Below are 20,626 nucleotides of genomic sequence, written 5' to 3'. Positions count from 1 at the left end.
CCCTTACCATGAAAACCCTATTCATAGGGTCGCCATAAGTCAGAATCGACTTGAAGGCAGTCCATTTCCTTTTCCATATCTATAGATAGCATTTAAGAATTTTGTATATAATAATTATACTAAGAAAAACGTAATTTTTTTAAAAAAAAATCTAGCCCATTACTGCCTTCAGGCACCAGTCCAGCACCTGCACTGCCTCATCTGATTCGGATGAAATGGAGAGAGAGCTGGGTGTTATCAGCATATTGATGAAACCATGCCCTAAATTCCCAGATGACCTCAACCAGCAGCTTCATATAGATATTAAAGAGCATGGAGAACAGAATGGAACCCTTTGGTACCCTGCAGCAGCATCACAGGGGCAAGCAGAAGTCTCCCTACTTTCTGGAAGCAGTTCCATAGATATGAGTGAAACCACCATTAACACCGCCCTCAGGTCCTACCTAACAGAGCCACAAAAGGAGGATACTAGAGATGACAACTAAAGCTGCCAAGCAATCCTGGAGAACAAACAAGGTTACACACTGTTTGTCTCTCTGTATAAGTAATCAACCAGTGTGACCAAGGCAATTTTGTTGTGAAAACCAGGCCTGAAGCTGGATTGAAATCAGGGTACTTCCAGATTTGGGTTTAATATCAAAAACGGGTTGTTTAGATCTGGGTTTTCTGCATATGTGATTGCCATGTGAGTGTCCACACATTTTTATAGGCATTCAGCCGTTTCCTGTCCACACAGGTGGATGGTGCTTGACGGAATATTCTGTGCTCTTTTTGGTCCCTTTCTCAATCAGTATCCACTGCCCTCAACTTTTTCCATTCTAGGCACCAGCACAGGTATTTTTGTACTTGTGTGCACACTCACCTTTTAAAAATCCCATTTAAAAGAGCAAATATTACCAGCCCTCAGTCAGCACATTTCACTATATGCAAAATAGAGGCTTCTGCTTTTTCTTTTTTTTGCTGTGTGTGAAGGGAAGACAACATCTATTTCCCACTAATGATACTGCGGTCTTGCATGAAACCTCCATGGTTTTGCACAATTTTTAATACAAATGCCATGCGCATGAGAAGTCTTCTGTATGTCCTCTGCATTAAAGGTTTTTTTTTTTAAAAAAAGTCCTGATGTGTATGCTGTGATTACAGTCTCTGAAGTAATTCCCCACATGTATTGTGTAGAGTTATTGAGATAATAGCTCCTCTGGAGAGGATTGCTGAAATTTGGACGTGCATGTTCATATCGTTGGGCTGCCAGATAAAAATGGCTAGGTTATGAGCTGAGGAACAACCAGAAGGGGTGATAGAAATCAGCAACGGAAACATCACCACACGACAGACCACCCACCACCAAAATGTGTTAAAAAGCTTCCCACCAGTAGTGACTGCAGATGTTTAATGGATTATTTATACTTATTGAGTTCTTGTTATTGCATTAAGGAGAAATCTGGATTAAACAGGAAAAAATATGGGCTAGCATTTTGATTCCATTGACATTGTATGGATGCTGTGAAAAACTTGAATGCATAAGCAGCACTGATTCCTGAACATAGAATTCCATAGAATTCAAATTGTAATTCAATAAAATACAATAAAAGAAATAAAAGCAGCAACAAAAATACAATTAAAAATCAGAGCTTGGAAAAGTTACTTTTTTGAACTACAACTCCCATCAGCCCAATCCAGTGGCCATGCTGGCTGGGGCTGATGGGAGTTGTAGTTTTAAAAAAAGTAACTTTTCCAAGCTCTGTTAAAAAAATCATACAGCATCTAGCTGCACATCACATTATAATTACTACAACAGGCAAAATCATTAAGTGCTCTGACAAGTCCTTCAGCAACTTTCAAGTTATCTGTGGGAGAAAATGTTTGAGAACCACTGCCCCAGAGCATTCAAGAATCCATAAGTCTCTGAGGCTAGGCTAACTTAATGAGTTCCCCAGCCTTGCAAGGGAGAACTGTCACTGCTAATCCAAACCTGACCAGGGAATGATCTGTCCATAACAACCCCTCCTATACTGGACAACTCCCAATCTGCTCTGTAGTGAAAACATGTTCAAAGATATGACCAGTGACATCTGTTGGGCCCACAATGTATTGAGACAGTCCCATAGTAGTTATGTCAGGCAGGAAATTCAGTTAAAGCCCTGACAAGGTAGTCTCAGAATGAATATTGAAATTCCCTAGAACCAGCATCTGAAAGCATTTTAACACTATGCTCAAACCCACTTCTGCTAGGGAGGTTGTTGGGCAGTAGGGTGGGAGGTATACCAACAAAAATCTTGTTCTGTCTCTCTGACTGAACAAACGATTGAGAATGAATCCCAAACAGATTGGTTTCTTGGTCAAGGAGATGGAATTTCTCTGGATAGCAGTGACCCCCCATCCCACTCCACCTGATGTGCTACACTGAGTACTAGGGTGGACAAAGCTGGGTGAGTTGAGCACCACCTCCCCAGCTTGTCCACCTAGGTCTTCGGTAATACATACCAGGAGAGCCACCTCATCTACTGTCAAACTGTGGATGAGGAACATCTTATTAAGGGCTGACCTGCCATTCAGTAGCAACACAATCAGGGAGGAGGATTGGCCAACATAGCAACCCAAGGCCTATGGATGTGGGAAGGCCTAAACGGCACAAAGCCTTCAACTGTCTAATGAGCCTGCTGTTTACCAAGCCTGACAACCCCTTGTACTCTAGCTTCCTCTGCCAGTCATGGTACCAAAAGTGGTACCCAAACACCACCACTCCACCTCTCCTCAAAAAGTTACTTCTCTAGTCTCCCCACTTTTACTAATTCCCAACCAGTTTTATCCCAAATCATGGACCCCTAAATACACAAAATACCTTATATTTTGTGTCAAAAATTCCTAATATAAAGCACAATATTTTGCATATTTTGAAGTAATTTCCAAGCAGTATCAATTTCTAATCAGCCAGTGAAGTCAGCACTCTTACCAATTAGTCCTGCAAATATAAGAATATTTCCCCTTCACCTTTTTTGATATACTACACATTTTAACATGATTCCTTCTAACTTTAATTTCTAAATGCTCAGTTAACTGGATCAGTAAGTTGGGAGAGGGGTATTGGATCTGGCCAGTGGCCTGGATACTGACCTTCTCCATCCCCCGAGAGCTATTTTGATAGATGGATGGGGCTGCCCACCTGTCATGACATCAGTTGACATTTTCAAAGAAGCAAGCTATCAGAGCTAATCAACTGCTTGGTGCTGACAGTGAACCCCGCTTTGTCAATTTGCAGGCACAGTTTGGTTTGAAACAGTGCCTGCAAAGAGACATTTTTCCTCTGCAGATCGACAAAGCTGTCTGCAGAGAAAAAACGTCTGTTTGCAGGTATGGTGTGAATTCAAACCATACCTGCAAACTGACAACTTCAGGGGACTCGGTGACAGCACTGATTGGCTGATTAGTACTCTCAGGGAACCCTGCTTGGTAAGGAACAATCAGGAGTGCACCTTTAAGCAATGCTTGTTCCACTACAGCTGTATCTTTACCTGCCCGATACCTGACATCAATTATGCTGTCAGATGTGGGGCAGAGGGATGTGTCTTTGGGGAAAATGGTGGGCCGGAGGTTTCCCACCACTGCAATAAGGTAGTTCTTTCCTTCCCAGAATCTTAATTCTTTCACAGTAAATATAGATTTTGCTGTATTTTAATCTCCTTTTGAACAGACTCACATGTCTCCTTTTGTTGTCTGCAACCTCTTTCAAATTCTCAGTTTCAGTTTCATATTATATCTTATCACTGACATTTATTCATTCACGCTTTTCTTGATCTGTTCTAATTTCCTACAAAAATCATCTTTAAACTGATAAAATTTGGTCACAATTATTTAATATCATCAAGATGACAGATCTTTAGGATTTCTTTCTTAGCAGCAACATTAACCTTTATCTTACCAGACAGTAATTCCTAATAGTATTACTGTGCTCATTCTTATCACATGTAACAATTACAAGGGTAACACATTTTTATAAAGAGAACTACATAATAATAATAATAATTAATTACATTTGTTAGTCACTTTGTGCAAAGAAGTCTCAAAGCAAATTAACAAAACAAAATACAAACAGTAAATTTAAAAGCCAGAAAAATGAAAAACAATGTACAGTACAAAATTCCTAAAATGCTCGTCCAACAACACAACAGGTCCTACCTAGCCCACTAAAAGATGAACACCACAGTAGAAGCTAGCTTAACTACCAAATGCCTGGGTAAACAGAAACATCTTAGCCTAGTGCCTAAAACTGACAATGATGGTCCCAGGCACATTTCCCTGGAGAGGGCATTCATATAAGGAGGCTACCACTGAAAAGGCCCATTTTAATTTATGGCAAGTGACAATTTTAACAGTCAAAGCTGGAAGAATTAACAAAAACTTTTAAAGCAAAGTATGCCAAGTCCTTCAGACTTCATTTTTCAAAGTAAAACGTATAGTGCTAGGGTAGCCAAGATATAGGTTTATTAATATTAGAAAACATCAGAGATTAGATTTCTTTTTAGAAAAAGCAGAGAAGATTCATAATAAAAGGTACTTCAGAAGTTAACCCATTCCAGACTGTAAAAACAGGAGATTATTGGACAGAGGGAATATACCCTCAAGATTTCAAATATAATCCACCAAAACAATAACAATAACATAATCAAGAAGATTTCCAACTATATTTGCAACCAGAAACATGTAAATTCGAGCAAAACACACACTAGTTAGTGTTAACCAGTTTGTCACTCCAGATCAGAAGTGAAAACTTCTGAATGTCTCCTGCCAGCTACATGGGAGGACAAGGAAGGGGAAAATGTGCAAGCCTGAGGATTTCTGCATCTCATGCCTGCTTGTGCATGTGCAAATGCAGTCATAGTATTGCACACTGCAGGTTTAACATCAAGTTCAGGCTAAAAATTAGTGAAATATTGTGTTGTTATCACAGGAGCAAGCAGAACATGTTGCCTCTCAAACATTCACACAACATACTGTTAGGTCTTGCAAAAATACAAATCTAATACCACCTCCATAAGCTTTTACACAAATATACAACTATAACAATAACTCGGTGTCCCAATCAGCATTGTTTTTTTGCAATCTCTTGTTGATGTTTATCTAAGGAAGAAGCAGATGCTGTATTCTGGTGTTTCCTGATCTTTTACTGTGTGTTACCCATTTCATTGCAAAATTTCTGGCACATTTTTATTACGTGGTGATTTAAATAACTGATTGAAAAATCACTTTAATTTAAATCTTGGGATAGCAAGATTAAATAAACATTTTGAGTTGCATGAACAGGTGAAAAAACACCATCACTTGTGAACTCCATGTTTTGATTGTCCTGAGATATGACGTTTTTTTTTTTTTTTTAAAAGTTACCTGTCTCTTGACTGTACGGCTACTCATGATTTTCTCTACTACAGGGCCTTCAGCATCAGCAGATTCCTGCAATGAAACATTTCACCATAGTTACACAGGTGAACAAAAGTACAAAGAAGCAACCAAACTGATTAGAGATACTGCTGAAGTCTGCAAATTCCAGACTCAGAATAAGAACTCAGAAGGCTCATAATGCTTGCCTTCAATATGAAGGTGAACATTATGGATTTGAGTTCAATGGCTCACATTTTAAGAAAAGAACTTGTCACTCCTTTCCTGGTGTTGTGAAACAGGGAGTTCATGGTGTTTCTCTTCACATTTTCTCTGCCTCCTGCCTGCATGTGAAAAACTGCTAGGAAGCAAAAAAACTAATTTTTCAAGAGCATCTCAGTCCTACTCAGAGTATACCCATTAAAATTAATAAGCTTAAATTAATCATGTCCATTAACTTCAATGGGTTTATTCTGAGCAGGTTCAGCGTTGAATTATCACCCCATATTTCCAAGGACTCCCTGTGCACACAGTTCTAGCAGTGTTTCACACAATGAAGAGGAACAGAAACTGAAAGGGAAGGACTGAGCAGTGGAGAAGGAAAAAAAGGAGGAAGATACATTATGCTTCTAGAGCTACCAACATTAAGAAGATCCATACTGGAGCAGAACAAACGCCTTATCTAGTCCAGTATGATGTTCCCACCGTGGCCAACCAGATGCCTATTAGAAGCCCACCAGCAGGACATGAGTGAATAGTGCTCTCTTGTGATCCGCTGCAACTGATATTCAGAGGCATATATACTGTATATTACCATCATGATTAGTAAGAGCCAATGTGGTGTAGTGGTTGGTGTGTGATTATGACTGTGGAGACCATTTTCAAATCCCCAATTGGCCATGAGGCTCACCTGGTGACCTTGGATCAGTCACCAATTTGCAGCCTAAACTACCTCATACATAGGGTTTATCAATAAAATTGATAAAACTGAATTGGGGGGGGGAGGAGAAGAGGACCAGTTACCTTGCCTTATGCTCTTTGGAGGAAAGGCAGGATATAAATGAAATGAAAATAAATAAAAAATAAATAGGCACTGATAACTTTATCTAGAATTAATTTGCCTAATCACCTTTAAAAGCTTTTCAAATTGGTGACCATTGTCTGACCTGAATCTCCCAATATTCAGTTTCTCCACATGGTTCCAAGTTCTAGTATTATGAGGGAGAAAAACTTTTATCTATCCACTTTCTTCACACCATGCATAATTTTATACACCTCTATCATGTCCCCTCTTACTTGCCTTTTTTCTAAACTAAAAAGCTTCAAATGTTGTAACCTTTCTTCATAGGGGAGTTGTTCCAGCTCCTTGATCGTTTTGAGTGCCCTTTTCTGCACCTTTCCAGCACTACAATATCCTTTTTGAGGTGTTTGGATGTTCGAGATTTTCAGGTGTTTTGAAGGTTTGGGGCTCCTGAGGTAGCAGGAGGACTGTGGGGCTGCAATAAGAAGCTAAATATAGAATCTTGGGAAAAAGCTAACTGTAGAATATTGGGAAAAGAACATTTTTCTGAGCACTCTTCACTTTTTCTTGTAATTTCTGGGACTAATCCAAATTGAGCTTCAGGAGGTTATCACCTCTAAAGAGATTAAAGGGGCTAGGGCACTTACCCAAAGAGGGAAGACCAACATATCTGGCCTTTTCAGATTAGGAAAAAAAATTAGGGCACATGATAAAAGTTTCTGAACTACCCACAGCATGGACACAGTTTGAGAGAGAAGTTTTTCTGCTTCATTCATAATGCTAAATTCATGGTCACCATTTTACAAATAGGAGCAGTTATGAAAGAGGAAATAAGCACATCCCAATTAACATGCTGCTTTCTGCAATTTGATTGGCAATTGATTCAAGATGTACTTGTTCGCAAAACTTATAGAATTTGTTAGAACAAGATGTGGTGACAGCCACTCAGATAACTTTAAATGGAAATCAGGTAGACCCATCAGGTTAGAACTATAATGGTTATTAGCCACATAGCTATATGGTACCTTCATATTCAAAAACATTATGCCTCCAGTTTCACATCCAGCTTTCATGCCTGGAAGCATTTTGCTGGTTACTGATAGAAACAAAATACTGGATTAGGTGGATCCATGTTCTGAACCAGAAGATATATTTTAAATATACAGCCACAAGGGTGGCTTCATAATAAAGTCAGCATGGATTTTTCACATTCTGAAATGTTAAATTGAAAATACCCCCATGTCATTCTGATGCTTCTCATAAGCTCATTTCAAAACAAAACTTTAGAAAACTTATAATCCTGAACTCAGAAACGCTTGCTTAATAACCCTCTAAATTTTCATGGTGATGCACGAAACAGTCAGAGAGAATCAAGAATTCAAAGTGTAAAAAGAGAGAGAGAGAAAACAGACCCCTTTTGGACTTTTTTCTGTCAGAGTTCTCATAATTTGTTGAAATTAATTAAAAATCAGCCATGTCCACAGAGCACCTGTGATCCTATTACTGAACTTGCATCATAGTCTGACCTTCATCTTCTGCAGTTTAAAAGTTAAAAAAATGCCTGGCTGATTTTTAATTAATTTAAGAAATGTTGCATTGAACTCAATAATGTCGGCCATACTCAGAAAGAACCAACTGTCAGTGTTCTAAAGTCAGACTCTCAGCGAATGGGCTTGCCTAATCAGGTGGCCACACCCACACCAGACCTTTATTTCACTTTAGACAGTCATGGCCTCCCCAAAGAATCCTAGGAAGTGTAGTTTGTGAAGGGGTCTGAGAGGAGACTCCTATTTCCCTGACAGCTCCAGAGGCACATGTTAACAAATTCTTCCAAGCTGCACAGGAAGTGGATTGGACTGTGAAAGACCAACCCAAATGGTGTTTACATTTTGACCAATTTGTAGGGCAGTCCAATATCTCAGAGAGGAGGTCAGGTCTCCTGCTCCCCTGGTGCATTCGCTATAGCTGCCCAATTTCCCTGCTTTTTAAAGTTTGATAGAAATAGCTGTGGGCTATAGGTATATTCTTAAACCGCAAGGCTTTTTGCCTATTAGTGAATTATCATATCATTTTGTTGTTAAATAGTTTTGCAGTGAGTGATACCCTCAGTTTTGCAGAAAATAGTGAAGTATTATTCTGAAGCTGATCAAGAACCTTAACTTAAGCAATATTGATGCCCCTACCCACTTATCTCTTCCTCAAGACACCAGAAAGGACATTTAAGAAAGCTTAAAATATGAATTCAATGAATACATAACTGTAAACACACTTTCACCAATGGTTTCCTAAGTTAGTTAAGTGAAGTAGTGATATTAAAAGACCACTTCAAAAAAATTGTTAAAGGAGTCATTTCACATTATAACCCTTCATTTTATTTGACTTATTTTATTCATCATTTACATTGCATAGAAAATAAAACATATCCTGCTGGTTACTATAAGACAGTAATTTCATAAAGGGGTTCTTATAATGCCTGACAGCAGGATACAAGCTTGAGTGGTTTATTAAGTCATAGAAGCAGACCACTGATTCGCAGAGGTAAATTCAGTCTTCTTGGAGCCTAGTTTTAGGCTTTAGAACAGAAACCATTAATTTCACTAAATTGCATTGAATTACATATTGTAGGCTTATAAAGAAAACCTGAATGAACACAGCCTTTAAGAACCTAAACAACTAATTTCCTTTGGCATGTTGAGCCAAGCTGAAGAAAGTCAACACTTAAATGTTTTACAGCCTAAATGGTTAAGAGAATTTTCAGTCTACCTTGTTTGAAAAGCATAAATTTGAACAGACCTGTTGCTCAGACTGAGAAGTATTTGAAGGGGAGTTTCTTCCAGCACCATCTGCATCATCAACTTCTTCATCAGAAATCTTGAATTCTAAGTCTTCTGTGTAACGCTTTCTCTTAACCTGCCTGCTAGAGCGCCTCTTCTGAAAAAGAAAATCTTCCATTGTAAGATTCCATCTTGTTGATTAGCAGGGGTATAGTCTTCAAGATGAAAAGGAATGCAATGGCCTTATCACAAAAGCAGGTACCACACCAATTCTCCAGATTAGGAGATGGTTCATTAGGAAATACAATTAAAACTTGGCAGTAAATCATGTAACAACCGAAGAATTATATGCTAGATGCTACATATGAAAGAAAAACAAAACAGGGAGGAGTCTGAAGTACTCTACCTAGAGAAATTTCACTTTAGAGGGTCCCATTTACAGACTACATCCTACCTATTAACATGAAATGTATCAATTAAGTATTCTTTGCTCAATGGCAGGAACATCAGAGTGGAATTAGTAAAATCAGAAATCCACTGGCAGGGACCACCAGAATGATAAACATCATCTTCAAAAACAAACCTAGTTCACATAAACACAGCATAGCTGAATCCCATGACTGAGTCCCACATCACACCAGTAACATCATTTTGGAGGAACTACATAGATAGGGCAATATACATGGTTCCATCCAAAGTGAACACTGGCTTGACCTGAGGGAAGCAGATATTGAGGTAAATGGAATTGCATCATTTATCATGCCCACATGATTCCTCCACAGAGATATTGCAAAGCTGCAAGGAACCATTTCACAAGCTTTTTATACTTATAGCATCCTCTGTCAAAGGTCTTTCTTAGAAGGACAACAGTAGGTACCGGACATTACTAAAGTAATCCACTACATAGCTCCTTTTGAGAGAAAATGTGGTTTATTCTGCTTTTGCTAGTCATTAAAATGTTAAAAGATAAGCAGGGCACTGGAAGTTACAACTTGGTTCTCTAGCTTGGCTAGCAATTATGGCTTTGCTACAGGCCCCTCGAGTCTGAAGGCCTGCTACTAAATGTCATGTGATCTAGGTTAAGAGGAGTGTGCCATCCTATTGTGTATAAATGGAGACCAGGTGTGGCTCAGGATTTCTTGGCCACATGTCTCAAGTTATATCTGTCCCACAACATATGATAAGACATAGTGGACCTCATCCTCTAGATTCGTAATCAGTGCATGAGGGAAACAGTGATGCCTCTGTTTTCATGGACAGATCTGATCAGTTTTGCACTGTATGCTACATCTAACTTCTGCAATTCTGATGGTCTGCCCAAGGAGAATGACAGACCCAGAAGATTTCCAGGTGTCACTGGGGAATTTTCCTGAAGGTTTGGCTAATGGTGCTGTTGAAGTCCCAGTTGATTCCTGGAATCAGGAGATGACTAGAGCCATCAATGATTGCTCCCAAATGTTCTCAGCCATGCTGTAGAGTCAATTCAGCTCCTTGGTATTTGAGGAGCAGAGAGTTATGAAATGACAAAGTCAACCAATGGAGCACAAGTGGCAGAAAATTCATGAGTATGACTGAACACAAATTGGAGCCTATCTCAGACACTACTCTATGACACTGATGAGGGCAAGGAAAGATTACTTCTCTGCCACCATTGCATCCTCACAATGTAGGACAAAAGAGCTCTTTTGATTGGAGAAAGGTCTAATTAGCACAGTAATCAGTAAATCAATCTACAGAACCCTCAAATGCCCATTGTGTCTACTTCACAAATAAGATTATTAGTATGGTCAGAGCCCTAGATGGATGCACCAGAACAGTATCTGATCCTGTTATTCTAAATTATTTTCAGCTTGTGCAGCCTGAGGACACTGACAAGCTACTTGGAGAATTGGATTAATTGAATTCTTGCCCATCTTGGCTAATAAAATCTGCCAGGACTGGGCTGTCTATGCAGATACTAAGGAACTATGTATTTATTATTTATTATTTAAAATAGTTCTAACCTGCCCTACTAGTTCATATCTGGAATACAAACATTAAACAATTATTGTACACCTAAATCCATATAAACATTCATAATATTCATATTCAGCATAAAACATTAAATACTCAACGCCAATTAATAACACAAGCAGGTCAAATGCTGAACTACTCTCAATATGACCTAAATGCGCGAGTCAAAAGCCTCGTTTTAACTTGGTGCTGAAATATAATCAATGACGGTGCCAGCTGGGCCTCTTAGCTGAGAGAATTTGACGACCAAGGCACCACAGCAGAAAGAGCTCTCTCTGCACAGCTCCCATAAATAAAACATGAGAAGAGCCCTCCCACTGGTAATCTTAATTCTTAGGCAGGAATATATGGGGAGAGGTGCTCCCCCAAGCATTGAAGTCCGAAGCTGTTTAGGCTAAATGTCATCACTAATACCCTGAAAGCAGACTGGAAGCATATTGGCAGCAACTGCACTTTCTTTAGGGTTGGTGTTACATGGGTCCTATGATACACCTGGAAGCAATCTTAATGCTGCAATTGCAGTAACTGCGGCTTTCACGTCATCTTCAAGGGCATGTAGAGCACATTGCAATAATCTTATGGGGAGGTTGTCAGAATATGTACTACTGTGATCAGGCTGTTTTTGTCCAAGAACAACTCTAGTTGGTGGGTTAGCCAAAACTGGACAAGAATGCTCTGAGCAAGCAAGCTACTTAAACTTTGAATTATGAGGTTGCATCTAGGAGAACTTCCAGCTTACGTACTTGCTTCTTTAAGAGGAATGCAACTGTATCTAATTCCAACCACCTTGAAGGTGGCAGTGGTAAAAATCACTGTAATGAAACCAAATTTAGATCCATTGGTTCTGGAAAATTAGTTGCCCAAGCTCAAATTTACAATTTTTAAGCAAGTTCCTAGAACGTGATGTCTTGCTAGCATGCAGATGGTCTTGGAGGGCACTGATTATTTAGTTTCTAATCCGATTTTCATTTTGGGGACAGAAACTGCTTTGGTCTTCCTACTTGCTGACTTACAGTGGGGAGTGTTACCCTAATGGTTCTGTTGGACCTCTGAGCAGCTTTCTATACCACTGACTATGGTATCCTTCTGGACCACCTCTTTAGGATAGGTCTCAGAGGCAGTGTTATGGTCCCTTCCGGGGAGTATATGGTAGCGCTGGGAAAATTTCTGTTCCATTCCTAAGCTACAGACGTCTGTGGTGCCTCAACATCTTACCTTGTTCCCAAAAATTTGTCAACATCTGCATCAGAGCTGGGGAACCTTGTTGTTGGACTACAGCTTCCATTATCCATGATCATTGGCCAAACTGGCCTGGACTAATGCGAGTTACAGTCCAAAAACGCCTGGAGGCTCACTGGCTCCTCATCACTTCTCTTTATGAGATTGCTAGAAGTCATCTGGAAGCTTGTTAAGGTGTCACCCATATCCATATGACAGGCAACTCTACTGCTTGTTTCCATCATCCAATCCCAGGAAGGCAGTGGAAATTCTGACTGGATGTCTGGAGACAGTTTTGGGATGGAGAAGGGCAAACCAGCTTAGGCGAAATTGCAACAAGAGGGACGTGTGCAGCCTAACTTGGATGGGGCTGCGCTCCCTATGAAGATGCAGGCCATGCAATCTGAGGGTCCTCCTGGATTCACCACTTTCTGTGGAGGCACAAATGTGGCCAGGACTGCTGTTTACCAATCTGCATTCTATTAACAGTTATGCTTTGGATTTACTGGTAATTTTAAGGGATGTATCAGTTTTAAAATTGCTTTTATAAGTTATTATGTTTGGTTTTAGAATTGTAAACTGTCTTGTGGCTTCTGCAATTTCTCCAAGTATTGCCCAGTTTCAAATATATCTTCACAGTGTCAAAGGCTGCATTTTTAAAATAAAAATGGAGAATGCTGGCTTCTGCATGAAACATTAATTTCTGAATGATACCGATAGGCAATCTTTAAGCCACCTAACTTAGAAGCCTATTTTCCCCTGAAACTTGGTGACTGGAGATGGAGAGTCCTTCAGTAATAAGTGTTTCACTTCAGAGCTGGTGCTGCTTGTCTTTAGGGAAGTGGAGAAAAAACAAGCCAAGTTACACTCCTGGAATCTAAAAAAAGCAAACAATTTCAAGACTGAAGTCTCAAGTTTAACTTGCATCTTCATAGATGATGCAGAGCTACTGAAAAGACTCCAGAGTTGAGGACAGTTCATAGAATAAGACTTGCTAAGACAGAACTAGCATGGTTTCTGACTCACTAAACTTTAGGATTATTTTATAGCGTCAACAGAAATGTATATGGAGTACCTCAGTAAACATTATATATGTGGACTCTGAAAATGCTTTTGACAAAGCCACTTATCAAAGTTACATAAGATAATTTAGTTAGAAAGTAAGAGAATAGGACTGCTTATTGATCAGAAATTAGTTAAAAATATGATAAAGAGGGTAGGAGTAAAATAAGGGGGGGAAGACACAGGGCTTCCCCTCTAGAATACTGGGAGTGGCAGAGTAGAAAGGGGAGCACACAGAATGGTTCCAGCCATGCTGAAAGAGGTGGTGATCCGGCTGCTCCTGAAAACACTCACCCTGGACCCGGTGGTTTGTGACAACTACCACCCAGTCGCAAATACACCTTTTAGGGAAGGTGACAGAGAGGGTTGTGATGCAGCAATTGCAAGTACTCTCGGATGAAACAGATAATCTTGACCCATTCCAATTTGGGTTCAGGCCTGGTTATGGGGCTGAATTGGCCCTGATAGATGAACTATCAGGAGAAGGACAGGGGGAGTGTGACCCTATTATTATTATCTGACCTCTCAGTGGCTTTTGACATCATTGACCATGGTACCCTTCTGAGCTGACTTGGTGAGATAGGTATCAGAGACAATGTTTTACAGTGGTTCTGATCCTATCTCCTGGGTTGTTTTCAGAGAATAGCATTGGAAGATTGTCTTTTGGCCCTCTGAGAGTTGTGCTGTGGGGTGCCACAGGGAACCACTATGTCCCCAATGCTTTTTAACATCTATATGAAGCCCTTGGGAGCAGTTATCAGGAGATTTAGAATAAGGTGACAGCAGTATGCTGATGACACCCAGCTCTATTTCTTTGTAACATCTGAATCGGGAGAGGCCATGCAAGTCCTGGACCAGTGCCTGGACTTGGTGGTGGGCTGGATGAGGGCCAATAAACAGACTGAATCCTAGCAACATGGAGGCACTGTGGGTTGGTGGTTCCTGAGTTTGGATAGTTGTTCAGTTGCCTGCTTTGGATGTGGGAGTATTCCCTCTGAAAGAGCAGGTCTGTAGTTTGGGGGTGCTCCTGGATCCATCTTTGTTGCTAGAAGCCCAGTAGACCTCCGTGGCTAGGAGTGCCTTTTACCAGCTTCGGCTGGTAAGACAGCTGTGGCCATGTCTGGACCAGGATAGCCTGATCACTATTGTCCATGCACTGGTAACCTCCAAGATGGATTACCATAATGTGCACTATGTGGTACTGCCCTTGAGGTTGGTCCGGAAGCTGCATCTGGTGCAAAATGCGATGGCATGACTGCTCACTGTGGCAGGGTATTGCCAACATGTCACTCGGCTTTTGAAACAATTGCACTAGCTGCCCATTAGCTACCAGGCCAAGTTCAAGGTGCTAGTTTTGGTGTACAAAGCCCTATACAGCTTGGGACCAGGATACCTGAAATATCGTCTTAATCCTTATATACCTAGTTGATCACTGCCCTCTGCAGGTGAGGGCCTCCTACATCTCATCAAAAAGTCTGTTCTGCACAACATAGGAAGCAGACCTTTAGGGTTGTGTCACTGACACTTTGGAATTCCCTCCCATTAAAGATTAGACAGGCATCATATGTTATCTTTTTGGCATCTACTGAAGACCTTCCTCTTTCAACAAGCCTTTTAAGTAGAGGCTTTATCCCAGTCTGTGCTGGAATTGCTTTTTAAGATTTTTTTTAAGTTGCTTTTAAATTATGTGTTTAATATGTTTTGTTTTAATATGTTTTTAAAGATACTTTGTTCTGCTTTTAGTGTTTTTGTTTGTCCCCTTGGGCTCCTTCTGGGAGTATTATGACTTCTGGCGACCCTATGAATCAGTGACGTCCAATAGCATCTGTTATAAACTACCCTGTTCAGTTATGCCTGAAAAAATTATCAATGGTAATACCTGAACTCCTGCATCATCTTCCTCTTCAGGATGTGGTGATCCTGGTGGTGTTTTTTCTAAATCTGAGTTTTCAGAACCTTCTTTCCCCTTGTTGACCTTTTTCTTCACAGCACTGGATTCCAATTCTGGTTTCTTGTTACTAAAAAATAAGAGTTTGAATAAGTAGAGTTTTACACCATATGGAATGGAATGCATGTGCAGTCATTTCATTGTTGCTATATCAATAACACCAACCTAATCAATTTTTAAATGCACATTATTAATACTACTAGTTGCATCTCTGCACTGTCCTTTTCTACTTGCCTCATATAGTAGTACAAATCTTTCTTCTTTTTAAATAATGCTAGCTCAATAGACAGTGCCTATTAGACACAAGATCTTAAGAATATGTGTGGCAGTATTCAAAGGATCAATCTTTGATATATTGTTGATTAAATTACATATAACCAGACTATGTTGTTCTTTCTTTAATTCTTCATCTTTCTAAAAGTGGATGTCCTGCCATTGCACATATTAGACATTAAAAAAGGGGGGGGACAAGAGAATTGGACAACACAGAGGAAAAGCCTACTCTACTAAAGAAAGTCTTGGCCTGCCAGAATTGCATTAGGTGCTTCTCTTTCAACATATAGAATTCAATGCTAGAATTCAAAGTTAGAATTCCAGCATTTATCTTCCACTTGGGTTTCTGAATACCATATACACAATGCACAAAACAAAACATGAATAATTCTGAGTTAGCTCAGTTTGAATGTTAGGAGTATATTCTCTATGCACACAACTTTTCCTATCAAAATAATGATGAATGCTCAGGTGTCATTCCTCTAATATATTTTGCAAACCAATTCTCTCTCACACTCTCTCTCTCTGGTAACATAAAAGCCAAACCGCACCAGGATGATTAAAATAACAAACATATCCAGTATTCAGTTCTGTCACCTTTCCTGACACAGTTGTGATTGTAAGTTCCTAAAAAGCCTATATACATTACTTCTGCCAAATGTATTAGTAGAATTTAACCTAAATATTTAAAATTAATGTCAGAAGAAAAATGAGGCAGGAGACACTGATCACTTACGAACTGGAAACACTTTGTTTTATATAAAGCTCTGTAACATTAGGTGGCCTAATAAGTACTCAATTCCCTTTTTAATACAGGACTCAAATTATTAGAAGCACAATATATACATCCACACACTTAAAAAAATCTATAAAAAGCTGACAATACTTGTTTGATATCTTTAGAAATGATACAAGACAAATAATTTTTTATAAAAAAAAATGAATCTGTACAACAGTTCCCTTTCTGACTGCTTTAGCATGTACACTACACATGGACAGAAGTCTCTCCTACTATGAGGCTCCATTTCCAGCATTTATTTCCGCTCTAACTGCCACAAATTATACAATACTACAGCTGAAGACTGGGCCCCTTTCCTTTCATCTGCACGCCAAGAGCAATCAGATTACCCTGGTAACCAGTGGTCACATGACCAGCACCTGCTCTTTTGGCTGGATGCCACTGACTAAAGCCATCTGCTTCCCTCAATCAGCTTTCAAACATTCTCAACACCTGCGCTGCAGTATTTTGTGGTTTCTTTTATCAAATCAGTGCAAAACTGCTTCCCAAACTTTACATATTTCTCAAATTTGTTTAAATCAAAAGGTAAGCCTGTCGTAGTTGAGCTGTTGCCAGGTAAAGTAAGTTGAGAAACTAGCGCTTTTTACTGGTGTCCTCTATAAATCAGAGGTAAGCATACAACTTAATTTAATAATGGTTAGTGTATCTTGGGTGCACTATGGAATATAAGTAACTGGCTCAACATACTGAAGAACAGCATAGGGCGGGTTTGATAAAATGTCAGTTTGCTGAAAGGCTAGAAAGTGCTAATGATTCTCTGCCTTTTTTATTGTTCAAGACATAAAGAATCTCAGAGTGCTTACAACACAGGTTTCATACAAGCCGTACAATGAAGTGGGTTGCATGTATCTGCACCCAGATATTTTATAGTTCATAATAAGTACGAATATGAACTAAAAACATGTTCATCACTGAGGGCCTACTTCAGGGGTTGGTAGACTTTATGGGATCTATTTTGTGTTTTATTAAAACCTCAAAGTCTACCATCCATAGCCAAGTGCAAAATAATGGCTCAGGGGGGTAGGCATATAGCACTTCTATAGCACTTCTGAGCACGTGCTCAGTCCAGGAATTTGCTTTCAGACACAGAACTGTGAATCCTTTCACACAAAAATCCAGTCTTGAGTCCCGGGCCCCAGCTTTCTTCATTTCAGCAGTCTAATTTTGTGTATGTTTTTATTATTGATATTGATTTCTAAATCAGAAATCCTTATCGGTCTGCTGCAAGTCATCCAGTAGATGCTGGTCTACCTTCTGCCCATGCTTGACCTGTATAATTCAACTTGATACAAGATTTCTCTCACTAAAAGATATTCAGTAATCTGTAAATGGATTTCCAATAGTTGCTCTATTCCTACTAAACAACATACACTATTTATACAAGAGGCAAGACAACACACCTAGAATGCCATTTATTTCAACTCTAAATTTCAGACAAACAGCAAAGCCCAGGAGACCGCTGCGTTTAATAAAATATACAACTACTTAAAGGAAACAATTTAATACAGATTAACTACATTCTTTTAGCAGACAGTTTAGAAGGAAAAGCTCTGTCTCAGCTTCAGGAGGATTTACTTCACTGCTCTTCAGTTTGGTGATACACAAAATAGATTTCGTCTGCTCATTCAATCTGTGGGGGTCAACAATTATATATAGTTCCAATTTCAACGGCATCCTAAAGGTTTTCATAGCCACATTTTTCTGTGCACATACAAAATTCATAACCTTTATCTGCATGCACACAAGAGAATGCGTACACCTGGTCATCATATTCATAATTAGTATATTTGGGACAACTGGAGACTGCTTTCCTCTTACACTTACTTTTAAAAAAATTACAGAGGGCAAGCTACAGGTATTTTGAGAGTGGTTGTTCTTCAATGGCAGGAAATATGAAAGCAACCACTGTCCAAAATGCAGCTGACAGATGAGCAACCAACAGGACCAAATCAACCAATGCTGAAGCATGAAAATGAGCATTTGAGGTCATTGGAGATTTATTTACATGTCTATACTACAAGTTTTCCAAAACCAGAGGACAAGCTACATCATCATTATCATCTAAACATAAAACAAAGAATTCACTCTAACAGATTTGTAACTACTAAATCAAACGAACAGGTGCTAAAACATACACTCTTTACTGTTCTAGCCCTGACTGCAAAAGACTAGCAAAACAAGCCTCTAGTTTGAGAGTCTGTAGGGGAGTGAATTCCGCAATCTTCGGGCAGTCTCTAAGAATGGCTTTCTATGAAACCTTGTTAAACTGAACAAATAATAATTTTATCTGTTGCCTAATACAAAATGTCTTTAGGCATGTATATACACAAAACACTAAGCGATCAGTAAGGCTTGGAGAACTGGTCATAATCTCACATACACTGGACTCAAGATATACCAGCATAAAAGCCAGTATTTTTAATTTTGCTGAGAAAGTGTTTAGCAGTCAGACGAGACCAATAATAGTGTAATAATTCCAGCAAGCAATCTGTGCCAGGAGATGGTATAAGAATCAGACCTTGACTTAAGCCAGGGGTTCCCAAACTATGGTCCATGGACCACCAGAGTTCCACAAGCTGCCTTTGGGTGGTTCACAGCATAGCCACATTAAATATGAAATTTGATTTTAAATTGTATTTTAATTCATTCTTTTATTTCTTACATTGTATGTTCTATGGATTGTAAATTGTAATTGTTAATGACAGGAGAAAGTTGCCAGATGCCTTCAGAGTGAGAGTCTGTAACTGGCAGAAGGCTGGCCCTCCCTGGGTGTGAGACAGGAGGGGGAGTAGATGGGTCCTGTGTGAAAAAGTTTGAATGGGTGTGACTGTTCCCAATACTCGCAGAGGCCTACTGGGATAATTCACTCTAGCAGGCTTTGTTGGTGGGCTCATGTTGGGCCCATATTAGGTATTTAGGAGGAGTCTTAGCACGGAGGAACATGGATGATGCCACCCCAATTTCAGTAATTATGGGCAGAGAGAAATATAGCCATGGGGAGGTGGTGAATTATACCATAGAAGGCGAAGGCAAGGCTATCTGCGCCTTGTTCCTTGCTGCCACTCCTCTCATGGATGGGTTCTTCATTGCTCATCTGCTGTGCCCACTGGTCTGTGTGTGTTGTTGTTTAACGCCAGATCGGTACATAATAAGGCCACTTTCATCCATGACTTGATTGTGGATGAAGATGCCGATTTGGTGTGCATTACCGAGACCTGAGTGGGTGAGCTTGGAGGAGTTGATCTGACCCAACTTTGCCCACCTGGATACTCAGTGCAGCACCAGCACAGGCTGCAGGGATGGGGGAGAGGAGTTGCTGTGGTTTACAGAACTTCCATCTCTGTCACCAGGAAACCACGCTGTCTTGGAGCTGGCTGTGAGGGCCTGCACCTGGTGTTGGGCCAAGGAGACAGTAAACTAGGGTTGCTGCTGGTGTACTGTCCGCCCTGCTGCCTGGCAGCTTCTCTGACCGATCTGGTGGAGGTCATCTCAGCTGCGGCATTGGAGGAGCCCAGAACGATAGTGCTGGGTGATTTCAATGTCCATGCTGAGGCTGCCTCTAGTGTTTCGGCTTGGGACTTCATGGCCTCCATGATGACCATGGGGCTGTCTCAAGTTGTTATTGGCCCAACACATAGGGCAGGGCACACCCTCGACTTGGTTTTTGCTCCAGATGGAGGAAGGGGTGGTCTGGAGATGGGGGTGGTGGTGGATGTCACTCCATTGTCATGGTCAGATCACTTCCTGGTGAAGTTTAGACTTATGGCTCTGATCCTTCCCTGCAGGGGTGGTGGACAGATTAAGATGGTCCGCCCACAGAGCCTAATGGAATCCACTGGATTCCTGAATGCCCTGGGGGAGTTCCCAGTAGATCGAGCAGGTGACCCTGTTGAAGCCCTTGTCCCACTGTGGAACAGTGAGGCGCGTCAGGCTCTCGACACGGTTGCCCCCGAGCGCCCTCTCCGACATTGTGGAGCCCGGCTTGCACCTTGGTACACAAGTGAGCTAAGAGCAATGAAACAGGCTGGACGACGGCTAGAGCGCAAGTGGCGAAAGATGTGCTGTGAGGCTGATCGGGCATGAATAAAACATCATAACTGTGCCTACTATGTGGCAGTGAGGGCAGCGAAGAAGGCCCACTTCTC

The 20,626-nt window shown here is 40.4% G+C and overlaps 1 protein-coding gene across 13 annotated transcripts in view; it reads right to left on the bottom strand.

Annotated features, from left to right (window-relative positions):
* Positions 1 to 20,626, bottom strand: part of CHD7 (chromodomain helicase DNA binding protein 7) — a 270,130-nt gene that overhangs the window by 99,188 nt on the left and 150,316 nt on the right. For 11 of the 13 annotated variants that reach the window (XM_061599721.1, XM_061599738.1, XM_061599686.1 and 8 more), the window contains 3 exons: positions 15,341 to 15,479; positions 9,188 to 9,325; positions 5,383 to 5,448 (listed from right to left, as the gene is read on the bottom strand). In XM_061599721.1, coding sequence (XP_061455705.1) covers positions 5,383 to 5,448; positions 9,188 to 9,325; positions 15,341 to 15,479 — 343 coding nt within the window. Of the gene's footprint in view, positions 1 to 5,382; positions 5,449 to 9,187; positions 9,326 to 15,340; positions 15,480 to 16,633; positions 16,701 to 16,810; positions 16,833 to 20,626 lie in introns of those variants that run through there. The other 2 variants (XM_061599762.1, XM_061599744.1) reach the window with 2 other exon arrangements.

This window comes from Rhineura floridana, chromosome 1 (genome assembly GCF_030035675.1).
Source record: "Rhineura floridana isolate rRhiFlo1 chromosome 1, rRhiFlo1.hap2, whole genome shotgun sequence".
Lineage (NCBI taxonomy): Eukaryota > Metazoa > Chordata > Lepidosauria > Squamata > Rhineuridae > Rhineura > Rhineura floridana.
The sequence above is the reverse complement of the archived record's forward strand: the minus strand, read 5'-3'. Positions and strand labels throughout refer to the sequence as shown.